A 16,223-nucleotide genomic window follows, 5' to 3' on the forward strand; every position below is an offset into this window, starting at 1 on the left:
CTAAAGTATCAGAATATATATATATATATATATACATACATACATATATATATATATGTATTATTTATCCTTTTATTAGTACAGGACGCACACAATAGATAACATATTTCTGAACATTTTAAAGTGTGCTAATCATTGTATGACAACAGTGGACCAGGATCACTAATTATTAGATTATTAAAGTAACTGACAACATGCTCAAAATATAGTTATTTTTCGTTAAAAAAATACAAATATAGAGTTACACATTTCTTTAATATACGTACACCTATATTAAGTAAATTAATTTTAATAGAAAATTAAGATAAAAATACCAAGAATATTTTAAATTATTAATTTATTTTGTCATATTTAATATTCCAATACCGGAAAAACTAACATTTTCGAATACATATTTAGAAATAATATTTGCAAGACATATTATGTCATTTTAAATTTGCATATTAAATTAAACAGTTTCCCTATCACCCGAAAATTACAAATTCGTCAAGTTTAAAACTCATAATATATGTATATATGTTATTCTAAGGACTATATTTTATAGTTCTTTCTTGCAAGAATCGAAATATTATCATGTAAGCATGTAATGAGAAATGTATATAAATGTGCATATACATAAATGTGTACTTACACAGTCTTGTATACACAATAATTATACAAACATCTTTACGATATTGTCTGGTTTACTTCCCTTTTCCTTTCTCTTTGTTTGCGACTACAGCATGGAAAAGAATTTCGATGCATCTTCTTAATTAATATTACGATAACGTAATGTTTCCTTAAACGTTATGATAACGATAACAAACGGAGGAAAAGAATGGTAGAAGAAAACATTAAATATATTTGCTATACTGAAACAATTATTTTTCCAATTTTACCATTATGGCGAGTAATAGTATGTTATTAATATTTACAATAATAGTTACTTTATCACTCCCCCTCTCCCTTACTCGCTTCCTCACTCATCCACTCGCACAATCACTTTCAAGCTACAATCGTCGTAGATTTATGATGTATCAATTATTTAGATTTAATATAAATCAACGCATCGAGTTACGGCACTCATTATCAGGACTGTGTTTAAATTGCGGCTGCAATCGTAGCTCATTTACTAAGAAGGTAACTATAAATTCTATCTTCTATTTGAAACCTGCTTGAAACAACTTTGATCTCAGCACATACTGATCATTCCTGCCACAATGCCCAAAATCGTTGTTTCCGTAGCAGCGACATGTATACTAGTAATAATAATATGTTTGCAACGTGACCGATTTTTCGAACGTATTGTATTTTTTTGCAGCGACTACGCAAAGAATGAGATGATCGTTGAGCAGATATTCCTACACCATTGTCGATACAGCCATGATGATCGCGTTAACAGTACGTTTTGCGAACATCATTTTTTCAAAAATCCTCAAATGCGCGTTCCCCTAAGCATTTTCACTCGTACACCTATATATCAAACACTTATTCTTATTACACATCGCAATAGTAACTTATCGAGAGCTTGCATCTTTTTACTTGTAGATTTGCATCAAGAAAAGTCATAGAATCTTCATCATTGTGCAAAAATGATCGATTATCGCATAATCCGAAATAGAAAGAAAGAAAAAGAAGGCAATACTATACCGGTGTTTAAACGATATCATAGAAAGATAATTTTTTATATAATTACCCACCGATCCTCTTCGTTTTAACGTAGACTTTACTAATCTCTAAAATCATTCTCTATATGTATTGTATGATGCGATAATCTTTTAATATATCGCAACTTGCTTAGGATCTTATTAACGCATTCAATGCGGCACACAAAATCGAAGGGGATCTCTAGTGGCGGAAATCGATTTTTCTGTAACATGTATCCATTTATCCAGGTGCCATTCGCAAAAATATAAGAAATTCCCATGGCGCGTACGTTCACGTCCTACGCATGGAATGTGTTAATATTATGTATACACGTGTATACGTACGTACATAAAAACTGTTACCAGCAAAAGATTTCTTCGATTCGTAGATACTATGTTGATCGTATGTTTAATTCGGTAATTTTTAAGCTGCACGTGTACCTATCGAGTTTAATGTAGTATATGTATATAATTGTCAAATTTATACATATACTAACTTGCATCGCGATGTCGATTTACTTGGTGACCCGTGTCTGGAGAAAAGGAAGGGGGTGGGCACGCGCGCGCGTTAATGAAATAAATTCAAAAATATTTTCTCCATTCGTATTCCATTACATGTTCGGTGTTCGTTTTCTTTATGCCATTACTTATGATGCATAGCATACAACGTAATTCGGTATTTCTCTCTCTTAAGATCGGCTTTTTGTAAAAGTACTATATAGATTAGAAGATACATAACATAAACGATCAACAGAAAGTTAACTAAAAATGTATATCATTTGACCACATTTTGACATTGTACTTCTATTCTACGAAATATTGCATCGTTTCTATGACCTGACAGATCATAATAATAATAGTAGCGGTAGCAGCAGAAGTAGTGTAGTAGTATAGTAGTAGTAGTAGTAGTAGTAGTAATAGTAGTAGTAGTAGGAGGAAGAGTAGTGTAGTAGGAATAGGAGTGGTGGTAGTAATAGTACTAGTACTAGCAGTAGCAGAAAGCTATTCAAGCATAGTGAAAACACTTAGCTACAAAAATAGATACATCAGCTTTCTTTATTCGACCCCTTTCTCCTTTCCCCCCACTGTCTTACCTTTTTGTTTACTCTTATTTGTTTCTCTTTTTATGGTATTCCATTTTTTCGCAGAATTCAAGATTAAAATTATATATATTAATTTTAGGTATTGATTAAAAAGATATATATTAGCAACATTGATCGAGCGTATGATTTTTAATCGAAAGGTAAATATATAGGAGATTGTTCTTTAAAGCAAAGATTCTCCAAATGGAGCGAGAACCATAACAGAATATATTTTTTGAATCGTTACAAAGATGGAACGAAATTTTGCTGCTTATTTTTTCGATCGCTAACTACAGCTACGTACGGTACGTACGTACGTACGATATTATATACAAATCACAGCGTTTTATACATGTACAATAAAAAGGAAAGAAGGAGAAGAAGCAAAAGGGAAAATGAGAGGAAAGGAAAGTTGATCGCATGTGATAACAGAGAGTGTCAGCATTACAAAATGTAAATCGATGCAAATATCGATAAAATACATCGCTTTGTAAGATTTACTCTCTCCATGCTTTGCACTTCGCTTGACAATAAATGAAAAAATGTAACCGTCGAGTCTCTACGCGGATCGATGTCAATATAATGTCCTTTCGAAAGGTGTGATAGACTCACGCTAATTTCTATTCACATTATTTTCGAGTCTCAAGTGAAAGGGTTGCTTCTCCTCTTCAACGAACCGAATCGTTTTTCAGGTTCTCTTATTACTTCGAACGGCGCGATTTTCGTATTCCTAATCTGTCTTTCCTCGTTCTCGTCGCTCGGAAAATCTTCAAAGCTCATGTTACTGAAACCGGCAGCTGTGCTAACGACAGAACATTTTTTCGCTCTTGGTGTTTTTTTACCGTAACAAGTCGACTTACTTTTGTGAGTTAGCTTCGACGATGACAGTACATCGCTAATATCGCTATGAATTTCACTGATCAAATGATATTTCGACTTCTCCGATTTATTAGATTTTTCTTTTTTATGTCTTGGCATATCGTGGTGATCGTCATCGGTAACCACCAACGGTTCCGGCGACATGGGCGAAACAATGTCCGATGCAACGTCCGGTTTCGATACGCTGTTCATTGTTTGAACAGTGATTCGAGCAGTATGATGAACCGATTTAATCGTATATACCTCTTGTAAGGTAGATGTTGCTCGATCAGCGATCGGTGGTTGCGCTTTATCTAATAGCATCGCGTCTAAGTTTTCGCCAACGAAACCCGGCTCCTGTGGCTGCGACTGGCGCAGTTGCGTCGATGACGATGACGATAACTGAACAAATGGCATGCGAGTCTCCGATCTCTTTTTTTCTTCGTTTAATTGCAAAGATGCGAATTCGTCGAACGGAATGGAACCAAAAAGATCTTTCGAAGTATCCAAAAACGTATGCGAATAATCGCTATTCGCAGAGACATCGGTAAATTTAGAGTTCAATACTGTTTTTGTAGTCGATGATGCTGCCGCTGCAGCGGTGGTAATAGCTTGTTTCAAATGACAAACGTTCGGCGAGGATTGCTGGGCCTGAATGGGATGGACAGACACTTGAGTGTAACCATCGTACGATTCTTCTTGATTCGCAAACGTCATTTTTGTCGATTGTTTCGGTGTTTGCTCCGTAACGTTTCGTAAACTGTTAAAATCAAATGAATTTATTACAAAACTGCTCGGACTAAACGGCGATGAACCGAATAAATCTTTCTCTTTGTTTTCTCCTTTTTCTTCTTCCGCTTCTTTCTCTTTTTCTTCGATTATCTTTACTCTCGCTTTATCATCCACTTCATCTTCTTCTCGGACTACTGCACCTCCCGCTTGAATCTCATCATCTTGATCCACTTCCTTTATTTGATTCTGCATCGTGTTCCTTTTCCGTTCAGAGTCTCGGCGAACAATCGAGATTGCCTTAGTAACCGGAGATCGTTGCGTTTCTCCGGACAACAAGTCGATATTCGCGAATCCCTCTGTTTTCGTGACATTTGCACACTTCCAGGATGAATTACATCTTCCTGTAGGAAGCAACTTGTTTTCTACATCCGTCACCGTCTCGGTAGCGGGAGCTACGTTTTTAAATTGATTACTCTCTTGAAAATCGTTACCCTTTCTCGAATAGCTGGATGACTTTGGAAACGGAGCTAACGCGAAAACGTCTTTGTCAAATTTCCATAATACGTCGCTCAGGAGTTTCGTCTTCTCGGTTCTCTTTGACAGACCGATGTCGTTGAACGACTGATAATTTGACCCATACCGATCATCCATGACGAATGGATCGCCATAAGAGTAATCGAGTTTCGGTTCCGGATCAAGTTCGTCATCGAGTAAAAGAGGCTTCTCTCCATATTGATGCCCGACGACTGGATCCGTATTTACCGGACTGATCGACGATCGCTCTTCTCGATAATACTTCTTCGACTTTTTCGTTCTGTAATCTTGTTCACTCGTAGTAACAACATTTCTTTCCGAATGATGAAGAGAACCACAAACTCTATATATACCTTCCGGAGTTGCTTCATTTGTTCCCTCATATTTTTCATCGTTTTCATTAGTTCTTTTTTCGTTGTCGTTGTCGTTATTGTTATCATCTATGTCATCGTTATCTTTATCGTCGTCTTCCTCTTCCTCTTCTTCCTCCTCCTCCTCCTCCTCCTCTTCCTCTTCCTCCTCCTCTTCCTCCTCTTCCTCTTCTTCTTCGTCTTCGACCTTTTCAACTTCCCCTTCCTCTTCTTCTTCTTTCTCCCTTCTTTTACTTCCACCTTCTGTTTCTTCCTTTTTCATGCTCTCTCCCTCCTCCTCCACCTCCTCTGCTTCCTCCTGTATTTCTCCTTTGTTAGCTCCGTTTCGAATATTATTATGCTTTCTGTACCCATTAGCGCCGATACCATTCAATTTAATGGCGCTGTTACAAATACTTTGATTACGCCAGTTATCACCGGGCGTCTTCGAATTACCAGCCGAGCCTGTCGAATCACCCACGACCTTGTTCACATTCTGCGTTTTCCTCTTCCTACGTATCACATTCTTCACCCTTTTTCTCTTTTGCTGAATTCGCTCTTGCGACAAATCTTTGTCGCTATCGCTGGATACATCACCAGCGTTGAACGTTAACTTTTCGTATTTAGACCGATCTTCTAAAGGGACCCGAACAAATGGCGGAGAAATAGGAGGATTATTTCCTGTCATCCTGTGGTCCAGTTCGGGGCGCTCGAATCCCGGGTTCCATTGTTTCGCTGGTATTCTTGGTCTACCGTTTAATTGTGACTTGCCTGAAAAACAGAATGTGTCCATAACTTGTGTTACTGTATCTTTTCTAATTCTAACAACTTTCGTCGCGACTCGACAACATATCGATTCATACATTTCCGTATTGCAATGATGTCAGTCTGGCGAAAGGAACGAATAAACAAAAAGAAAAGGAAAGAAAAGAAGAGAGAAGAAAAGAAAAAAAAAAAGAAGAAAAAACGATAGCAGCAAGATAATTGATATTTCTTACCAATAGAGTCATGTACATAATCGGCATTCATAGTTTCTTTTGCTAAAATCGTCCCGTCACCCACGTTTCTGTTTAAAACAGCAGAAACTAACTTGTACTTACCTACATATACATATATGCGCAAATATGTTAGAAACCATTTAACGTAATACCAATACATTCTAATTGTATCGTTATTTCAATTCATATATGTTATCAACCTCTTAATATATCATTCATAGTGATGAAAGATAAACGGAAACATCGCGCTTTGCAATCCTACTGCTTCTTTAATTACATGTTCGATATATATATATATATTTTTTTTCTATTGCCTCTCGCATAAAACAATTTCATCCATCTTACTACGAAGAGAACAATCAAATATTTTAAGTGGTTTGTATAATAAAGAGTCATATTAGGCCTATTCTGTCTCTGATTAGGTCTGTTACAGTCGGTGCACTGTACTTCTGAAACGCTTAAACGTACGTTACGCACTCCTTACACGACACCATATATACAATAAATTAAGCGTCAGTATTTATTTTCTTCGTTCCTTTTCTTTTATCTGCTCTCTTCCTCCTCCCCTCCTTCCTCTCTCCTGCTCATCCTTCTTTTTCTCCTTTTTTTTTTTCTCGTTATCAGCCCCGCTTTTATTTTGCAACTGTGCCTCATTTTTCTATTTTAAACAACGTTAATTACTACCATCACCGTGTTACTTCATACCGTCACCATATGGTCTGGAACAGTCCTAATCAGATTCAGGGGGTTAAGGATAATATGTAAGAAAACGCAGTAATGATCTTTGTGTCAAGGTAACATGATTCAATGATATATTATTGCATGTGTCTAGCATAAAAGCGATCAACCCACAATACTAGCAGCGGTACTGCGATCAGTTACGTTATCATTTTTCTATACGTAGAACGAAATAGAGTTGCTACACGGACAAAGAATTGCTGCGTTTTACATTCGAAAAAAACAATAGTCCATACACTATATGGTAATTTACATGTTTATTGCTGTAACATTATCTTAATACAGCGAATACGAGATGTCCAAGATTGTCAGCCTCCTATGGTGCTCTCGAGTTACGTGCTCGTCATTTGGCATTCGTGATTAAGATGCATGTATATGCATAGTGCGATTCGTTATATTGCGTATTGAATGGATGGATGGATCAAAGCAAATGTATCGGAACAATAACGAATTGAATCATATTGTGTGTCATCGTTATCATCACAACAATCTAAAACTTAGATCTTATACACAAATCTTAAACGGAAGACACGGAGACACAATGGAAGGCAAACGACAGGGGACAAATTCTTCTTCTTTAATGTCTCTTTACGAATAGTACATTACTGTATGTGAACGTATAAACTGATAAATCAGTGAAAATTAATTATATATGCCTCCCAAACTCATTAGGGTGTTCCAGACAGTGAGAAATAAAATACAAATATGTACGACGAAAAACGACAATTGCGAAAAAAATATTAGGAAAAAAAAGAAAAAACCTATCGAGAAGAGTCTTTATTGGCTTTGAATGGTAATGACGTGGCAATAAAATATCACGTTAAAGAAACATTTCCATCAACTATATACTGCTATTCTATTTACATCTTAATATAATCTGCAGTTCGTGAAGACAAAAATCAGCGAAATACTTGCTCGGAGTCACATACGTGCTTACCAAACGATACGATCAGACATTTTAGCTATACAGATAAAGAAAAAATACTTGATGCTTCTCCGTTAACGTTAGTTAAAAACGAAAAGCAAGACGCAGCTACCTACAAGATTTATGGCAGAACTACCATATAAATATTCAAAATACCGATGTATACGCGAAAATACAGATATGTACTACGTGTTTCCACAAATTATAAAGAAAATAGGGAGAGATGTAAGCAAGAAGTAAGTAAGTGGGGGGAAAAAAAGGAGGATTAAAGACAAGAAAGAAAATAGATAGCGTGAGAAAAAAGAAGGATAAGTACGAGAATAAAATTTACAGGAGGAAAGGAATGTTGAAACACAGACAAAAATGGAGAGAAATGTATCAAAGAAATAAGAAAACATGAAACAAAGTGAAATTCAATGTGTAAATACTTAGTGTGGAGTTGTTAATCGATTGTTATATTCTTATACGTAGCTGTATATACAGAAAAGCAATCTAATAAATGTACTTTACAGTAGAACTCCGTTTATATGAACAGCCGATTATATCACGAAATTTTAATTGCATAAACTTTTACCGAATAAATCTACTTATCTGAACGTGAATTCCTATTATATAAATGAAAAAACATCAGAGAACTCCTATCATCAGAATTGCTTTTCCTACGTTTATACGACAGATTCACTCATAAACCAAGTTCTACGGCATATAAATATATATATATTTAGGACATATATATAGATAGGGAAGAAAAGAAATAAAAAAAGGAAGAAAATCGAAAAAAGAGAGAAAGAAGAAGAGAAAGGATTCCCTCGCCTCTTTTCGCTTACTGTTAAATCACCGCGTTGGTTGACAGTTTCCTAATACTTCCTAATTTTTTCATTTTTCCGATTTGTTTATACTTTAAAACCAAAATACTATTAATAGTAATAATACGTGTCCAATAAAAGATGAATGAGATGTATGAATGAAAAAGAATCGATATCTACCCGTGAATTCATGTAAAGTCATTCACTGCACTCTTAACTTCACGTAACCCCTTCTAAATTGTACATTATGCGGATCGAAGTTTGTTAAACTAGTAGATAGATAATATTACACGCACTGTGTTTTTCAATACCATATAAATTTGTCTTTTGACATCGTGAAACATGTGTCTCTTGATGTACGTGCACGCTTGCGTGTATATCTATATATGGCTATGTATACACATATTTATAGCGTTATAAATCTCTCATTCGTTATTTAGTCTTACGAAACTGTTGCTTTAACAGAAAAATTAATTGTGTCTATGCACGTATACCTGTAATACGCTAATTAAAATTACAGTTTACTTAAAGATTACAATGCATCGCATTACTTGACTATAACGTGTACAATTCGTTAAAAGGGATAATATGTAACAACGAATGGATATTGTAATATACATTTACTCTCCGTCTCAATTCCGTATTTAACCTACGTATATTTCTATTTGGAATCTCTCAAATTTATGATTCGAGTTATATGTATGAATAAACATTGAAATTTGTTTCGGATAGGTATATACATATGTACATAAATACGTACATAGTTGTGTAATTTCATGGCATAAAAGTCAAATCAAAGTATATTGTAACACATATTGTATGAACAATTGAAGACCGAGTATCGTGAAATTGTTTCTAACGTGAAATATTTTATTACGGACAGTACTATCGCCACCATTTATTAAATCCTTATATTTGTAATGTTTTTACTTATCTACAGATATACAACCACGAGAAACACCACTCGATACACTTCAAGTGTATTACTTAATAAACATATGAATAATACAATAATACATCAGATAGCAGCAACGATCGCGATTAGCATCTCACAAATTTTCCCCTTCGAATGCACACAACGAAAAAGTGAGCTCGACATCAACGTATCAAGTATGTAATATTATCCCTTTCCGATTATCTTTAAAACCCTTCATTAAATATAGCAACATCGGAATTCTCTCTGTGTCTCGCAAACATCAAAATCGAATTTTTCACCTCGTATATAACAATAACCATCATCGATACTTATCAACAGCGATCTTTACAATTTTTACACACGTTTCTCGTGTAATGTATCAGTTTTTCTTCCTTTAACGATTCATCCTTGCCTATACAATAATATTATATATTCTACCACCCCTCTCCCTACTTTTCCTCGCGTCACCGTACGTGATAGAACAGACATTTGTCAAAACTTATTCCTCTATCTTTGGTAATTCGAACAATTATTGAAAACACATCTTACAAAAGACACCAATATCGTACAAATTAGAACGTGAATTTTATGTAATCTTTATCTTGGTAATTCGCTAAGTTAGTACGAAATGATGGTAACTTTTATAACGATTATTCATATATTGTTAGCAATTATAGTTCAGCTTAAAGCGGACTAACTGTTAACTCTGTCTGCGAAGAATCCTATCTATGGGTTGAAAATCCTAACACAAACCCTTGTCGAATATTTTCTAATAACTCGTTTTGCTTTTAATATTCTCTTTTCCTACTTTATCTTTCCTCGTTTCTTTTGTTCTAGAATCGATCATCGTTTCGGATTACTATCCTATTCCTGTATATTGCAAGGAATTTGTACACATTATTGTTCTATTGTTCTATCATGTGCGTCATGACCCAGCTGAAACTAATTTTGTTCTGTACCCGACATTACATACATAGCATAATCATGTACATATATATATATATTTATATATATATGATTTCGGAGTGTTAACGACAAAACAGAATAAAGAAATTTCTTGTTTTCTGTTATAGTTGTGTATACTTTATCCTTACTTTAATAAAATCAAATCTCTTTTCCTACATCATTACAAGTAATACTTGATCGTTTCTTGAATAGAAAAGCTGTAGTGTAACTCTATAAGAATAATCATGCCCAATTGCATTGCTGCGATCGTCTTCAATGTATGTACACCGAGAATAAGTTATTTTATACTATCCTTTTGCTTTAAATCTTCAAGCATACAGATCAAGAAAGATGGTAAGTTTGTACACATTGTTTTCCCATGTGCACATTATCTTCTAATAAATTTGTAAGTAGTTAGTAGATAGGTTTAAAACGCGTCTATCTAGGAACATAATTTTTGATAGAGATTCGTCTTTGCAACGTTTGTTCCTCGACGTATCGATATATCATTTTATAAATTACATTATTCGTATCACATTAGACAGCGGATTCGACTTAAGCTAGTCTTGCTGTCTTTGACAAAAATCTACATTTAAAAAGTTGTACATAAATGTAAGGAAGAATTATACAGCCCTGAGTATACTATTTAATTACGACTTGGTGGAACGTGATTTAAAGAGTGAGAGAAGGGGGTGGAAGAAGAGAGAAAGAAAAGGAAGATTACGAAATATCGATTATGCTTAATACGCTTACGTACATTACGTATCATTTGTAAAACTCTGCTGTATACAGACTCATAAAGGAGAAAAAGGCAAATGGAATAAGAATGTATACGAAGCAGTCTATGCATTACCTCCAGCAAGTGCGGCAGTCTTTGATCCAATTTTGTTCTTCTTTCCTGCTAAAAAATACGTCAATATGTTACAACTATTTTAAACAAAAAAAAAGCATTATAATATAAAGATGTCAATTTTTTTAATACAGACATGTTAATTTATGTTACAACTAATAGTGATGATTTTTCAAAAAACAGATTCGATTAAAGATGAATTTAATCACAACACGTACTTACTTGGCAAACTAAAAGGTGCAGATTCAAATGGATCTTCCGGTAATTCTGCATACGTCATAACGAGGCTTTCGCGACTTTTTACACCAGCGATGCTTGCATTACTGCCTCTTCTAATTTTATCAAACTCAGCACCAAAAATATGATCTTCCGTTAATTGATTGAAAGGTTGTACGTCTTCAAACGGATTCCAAGCTGCTACATCCGCACTTAAAGATCTTCCTTCAGTAGCAGTTACGCTTGAAAGTTCGCCCTAATTAGAAACATTATCAACTGTTTAGTGATTTCAAATATATCAAAATATTTATTGACACCGTATACCCTGTATGTTTTTAAGATGGGTGCTATACAGAAAATAAAAACAATAAATTATATAATTCAAACGATTTAAAATCATTTAATGAACTTAAATAGTAATGAATTCGTGATCCAAAAATGTTTAAATATATTATTAATATAATACATATAATGTAATGTAATAAACATTTTTTTGAGCATATAGTAATAAGAATGGTGATAATAGCAACAATACTGATATAATTAAAATTAAATAATAGATACCAAATGAACGTTAAAGAAAATTATTAAGACAAATCAGTGCAGTTTATGTACTTACAATACGTACATGCGAAGCACTAGATCCTAGGCAAGGTCTTACACCAGTTAGAACTTCAGGAGTGTTAGCATCTTCTGAACGTGATTTCACTGAAGCTTCGTACGGTGCTAGAAATTGTGTTGTTTCGCTTGCAAATGCTCTATAGTACAAACAACAAATAAGTGTTTTATAAATTTTGCAAACGTATCGATATAAATTAGTTTTGTGGAACAAAAATATATATACTTACTTATTAAAAGCACTTGTATCGCTAACATTTCTTCTATGACGTACCGAGGAGAGTGTCGGACTATCGGGCGGGGAGGTACTTGAACTTATATTTTGACTTAAACTTTCAGTCTTATTGACTGGTTTCGGTAAAGTTGGTACTATTACAGGAGTAGCTTTATTAGGCCCCGTTGGAGTATTTAGCTTCGATGTTAACGAATTAACAGGTGTAAATTTTGGAGGTGGACAACTAGCAGAAACATTTGCCTTAGGCAGAATTTTAGAAGGTTTGGGAGCGACAGGTGGTGGTATTTTTGCGGGTGGTGGCATAGCTCTGTTATCATCTTTAAACGGATCTGGATAACCTATACAAATATAATGAAGTAAATAAGATACAATCTAATCTAATAAAGAGAAATTTAGAGAAATCTTTGCGTATAAATCTTCTTACCAGACGGTGGGAATAGCGCCTCTAGATTTTCTTCATTCACGTTTGTTGCCACTGGTGAATCAAAGTAATATGAACCTACAGTATCTTGAACACTTACAGGAGATCGTCTAATCGTAGAACATTGTGACTGACTCTGTTGTGATTTTTGGATTTGCGACTGATGTCCAAAGGGAACGTTTTGATTAGTCGTAGTACAACAAACTTGAGGCGAAACTTGAGTGAGCGTTGACACTTGATGAGCAGATGGTTGAGTGTTCACTGGTAATGGCTGAACACTTGCTTGCATATTTTGTCCTAAGTAAGGTTGTGACGCATTTAACGAAGCAAGTTGTTGACCCATTTGAACATACGAAATCGTATTTCCTACAGAACTTTGCGACTGAGGCTGAGTTCCTTGACCAGATATTTGACTCACGATCTGACCGCTTAGACTTATAGGACCTGTGCTCACAGCCTGCCCCTTTGGTCGTTGTCTTGGTGTAACTGACGTACCCTCAACAGTAGTTACCGGAGTCGGTTTTGGTGTCTTCACTAATGATGATCTTTTCATATTTTCAGATTCCATAGGCGGACAAGGTAATGATTCCAAAACTGGTGTTTGAACTTTCTAAAAGAATAAAAGTATTTCATTACAAAATGCAACATGCACGATATGTCCACGATATGTCTAAACATAAATCTGCATTTTGCATTATATTTATAACATATTATACGAAAAATATAACAATTTCAAATTGAATTTAATAATAAATAATATAATAATATAAAATACATAATATAAGGAATATATAAAATAAATAATATAATAAAATATTCAAATATTTAATAAATAAGTACGTGCGCATTTACATACATGTAAATTCTGTACTGGACACTCTTTTCCCTGAATTTGGAATGCAATCACAGACACTTGATAAATATCAGGACGATTATCAGGATCTGGCTCAAGCATATAACGTATCAAACAATGAAGGCTTCTGCTATATCTGTACGATGTAAAATAATTGTAACAGTTTTATTATGTAAGACGATCAAAAATAAAATATATGGAAAAAAAAAATATGAATGTATAAAACACAAACCTTGAATGATTTGGTATCGTAAAATTTCCCGATTGAATAGCAAGTGTGCTTTCCCCGAATGGTAATGTAAAGAAACAAAGTTTGTACAACAAACATCCCAATGCCTAAGGATTTATAAAAAATTATTTGTTTATTACTTCTTTCCGCAAATAAATTGTTTAAATTGGAAATTCTTAATTTATTTTACCCATATATCTGCTTTCGTTGTAACAGGTTTTCCACAATACATATCAACCATTTCAGGTGCTCTATAACTGAGAGTCGTGTATTTTTTAATTTCTTCTTCGACTATCGCCGCTCCCTGTATACTGGGATTTAAAATTTTTGCTGTTGCAGAACCAAAGTCACATAATACATAATGGCCAGTATCAGAGTATAATATATTTTCAATCTGAAAAATATTTTAAGCAAATATTTAAAAAAGGATATTATAAAACTGCTACTGAATTATCTGCATAACTGACAAATATAGCATGTGATAGACACAAACCTTCAAATCTCTATGTATTATCGGTGTCTGACAATGATGCAGTCGAGATACAGCTTCACAAACATCACAAAATATTTGCAGAACTTCAGACTCGCTAAATCCAGTCTGTAACCTGTAAATAATTCAGTCGGTAAGTACTTGCAAATTTTCTTCTATATCTTATGTGATTGTTCAGACTTATTTAACACATTTTTTTAACCTATTGTTCATCATTTGTAAAACTTGAGATTTGCAGTAAGGCATTAAAAGTAAAAGTTCATGTACTCCTCCACCTATGTGAGTGATACTGCTATCCAAATATCCAATAATATTTTTATGACCATTCAAGTTACTCTGAAAATAAAAATACGAATGTAGCTTTACAGGTACAAGCTAGATTCAATTCCTTTTATGCGAAAGAAAATTTTATTTCAGTTGGAAAAGTATGTAAAACTTACTGCAATTTGTATCTCCCTTTTACATACATTGAGATCATGTTCGTTATTAACATACATGCGTTTAAGTGCATAACGTCCACTCGAAGATTTTACCAGGAATACAATGGCAAATCCTCCTGCAATGATATTATTACAGTATATAACTATGTAGTCATGATAGATTGCAGATATCAAATATTAATAGATGTTAAAATTATAAAAATATATAACCTGAGCCAGACTATTGTTACAATATGATATAAAATTCAATTGAATTCCTTATGACTAACTGCTTGTGCTTATCTACTCACAATCTCCTCTACATATCTGAAGATATCATATTTTTATTCAAGTATACACTTGATTAACTTTTATACACATTAAAGGATCTGGTACAATAAAGTTTTCAAAGAAAACATATAAACATATAAAACAAGGTTTTAAATTCACACTCACGTAATGTAAATATCGTCAATAGATTCTCTATGTATATATAAATTAATATAAATGTAATGTAAAAGTTGAATGTTCCAACTAAAATAGTTGGAATATCAAACAGTATATATACATTACTACTAATTATTCTTAGTTTAATACGGTTTATGTTCGGCGTTCGTGTTCGATATCACATAATGAACTATACTGTTGTTTTCTATAAACGAGTTGTATATGGGAAGCATAAGATGATCGAACAGACGAATGAAATAGTGGAAAGGGGTGATGAGTATTCAAGGTTGATAATAAGACGCACCTTCGGCTAGAATGTCTTCGACAGTGACAGTGTAACGTCCCACCACAAAAACTTTTCCTATGTAACTGTTAGGCTCCTTCGACGTGTTTTCGATTTTTGAAAACAGCTTCTTCATATTGGCACACGTCGTCGGCCCCTTCAATGTTGAACTGAGTTGACATAAGGCCTCCTTTACTAAATTTTTTAATCTACAATATGGCGAGTTTGACTTTCTAAATCAATAATATTTATCGTATTCGTACCTTTCAACTTTTAAGTTACGATCAGTTTCGTAATAATTTAACAGCAATGAACTTAACGAAAGGAAATCGTTCCAGTCATGATAACAGTTAACGTATTTTACCCAGCCGACATATTCAGGCCGTAGAAACTGCGCATGCACCATTTTACACAACCTATATCGTAAACATATGTGCACGACTTCCGGTCGAATGTCAAAATTTCCTAATACTTTTATTGTTTATGTCAAATCGACATTTATTCGTACACATTTCTATGTACATTATTTGTTGTGCAGTGATATTTTAAGAACTGTTTTAAATGAAAAATTCCGATCAACTCTGGTTAACCTAACATTTAATTTTTAATGTATTTCAAATCGTGATCGAAATCGTTAAACTTAATCAGCATCA

The 16,223-nt window shown here is 34.1% G+C and overlaps 1 protein-coding gene across 7 annotated transcripts; it reads right to left on the minus strand.

Moving 5' to 3' along the window:
* Positions 1-320: 320 nt before the first annotated feature.
* Positions 321-16,196, minus strand: LOC122566734. 7 transcript variants are annotated; one of them, XM_043724404.1, is made up of 14 exons: positions 15,834-16,196; positions 15,592-15,740; positions 14,862-14,977; positions 14,624-14,757; positions 14,425-14,536; positions 14,122-14,325; positions 13,935-14,038; positions 13,706-13,838; positions 12,853-13,459; positions 12,424-12,766; positions 12,195-12,333; positions 11,582-11,831; positions 11,363-11,410; positions 321-5,952 (listed from the first exon to the last, which is right to left on the minus strand). In XM_043724404.1, exons 1-14 carry the CDS (start codon positions 15,974-15,976, stop codon positions 3,350-3,352), a joined length of 5,085 nt encoding a protein of 1,694 aa, XP_043580339.1. In that variant the 5' UTR covers positions 15,977-16,196; the 3' UTR covers positions 321-3,349. The 7 variants fall into 7 exon arrangements, with proteins under 7 accessions (XP_043580339.1, XP_043580338.1, XP_043580337.1 ...); XM_043724403.1 differs by having other exon boundaries at positions 12,204-12,333; positions 15,592-15,779; XM_043724402.1 differs by having other exon boundaries at positions 11,363-11,407; positions 15,592-15,779.
* Between the last annotated feature and the right edge of the window lie 27 nt (positions 16,197-16,223).

The sequence above is a fragment of the Bombus pyrosoma genome, linkage group LG4, assembly GCF_014825855.1.
Source record: "Bombus pyrosoma isolate SC7728 linkage group LG4, ASM1482585v1, whole genome shotgun sequence".
NCBI classification, from domain to species: domain Eukaryota; kingdom Metazoa; phylum Arthropoda; class Insecta; order Hymenoptera; family Apidae; genus Bombus; species Bombus pyrosoma.

Coding starts and splice junctions, on each gene's coding strand:
- LOC122566734 (XM_043724401.1), bottom strand. CDS start 15,976: ATGGTGCATGCGCAGTTTCTACGGCCTGAATATGTCGGCTGGGTAAAA. Junction 14,978..15,591: donor CGAAGACATTCTAGCCGAAG/GTGCGTCTTATT, acceptor ATATCATTGCAG/GAGGATTTGCCATTGTATTC. Junction 12,334..12,423: donor GATACAAGTGCTTTTAATAA/GTAAGTATATAT, acceptor TTTGTACTATAG/AGCATTTGCAAGCGAAACAA.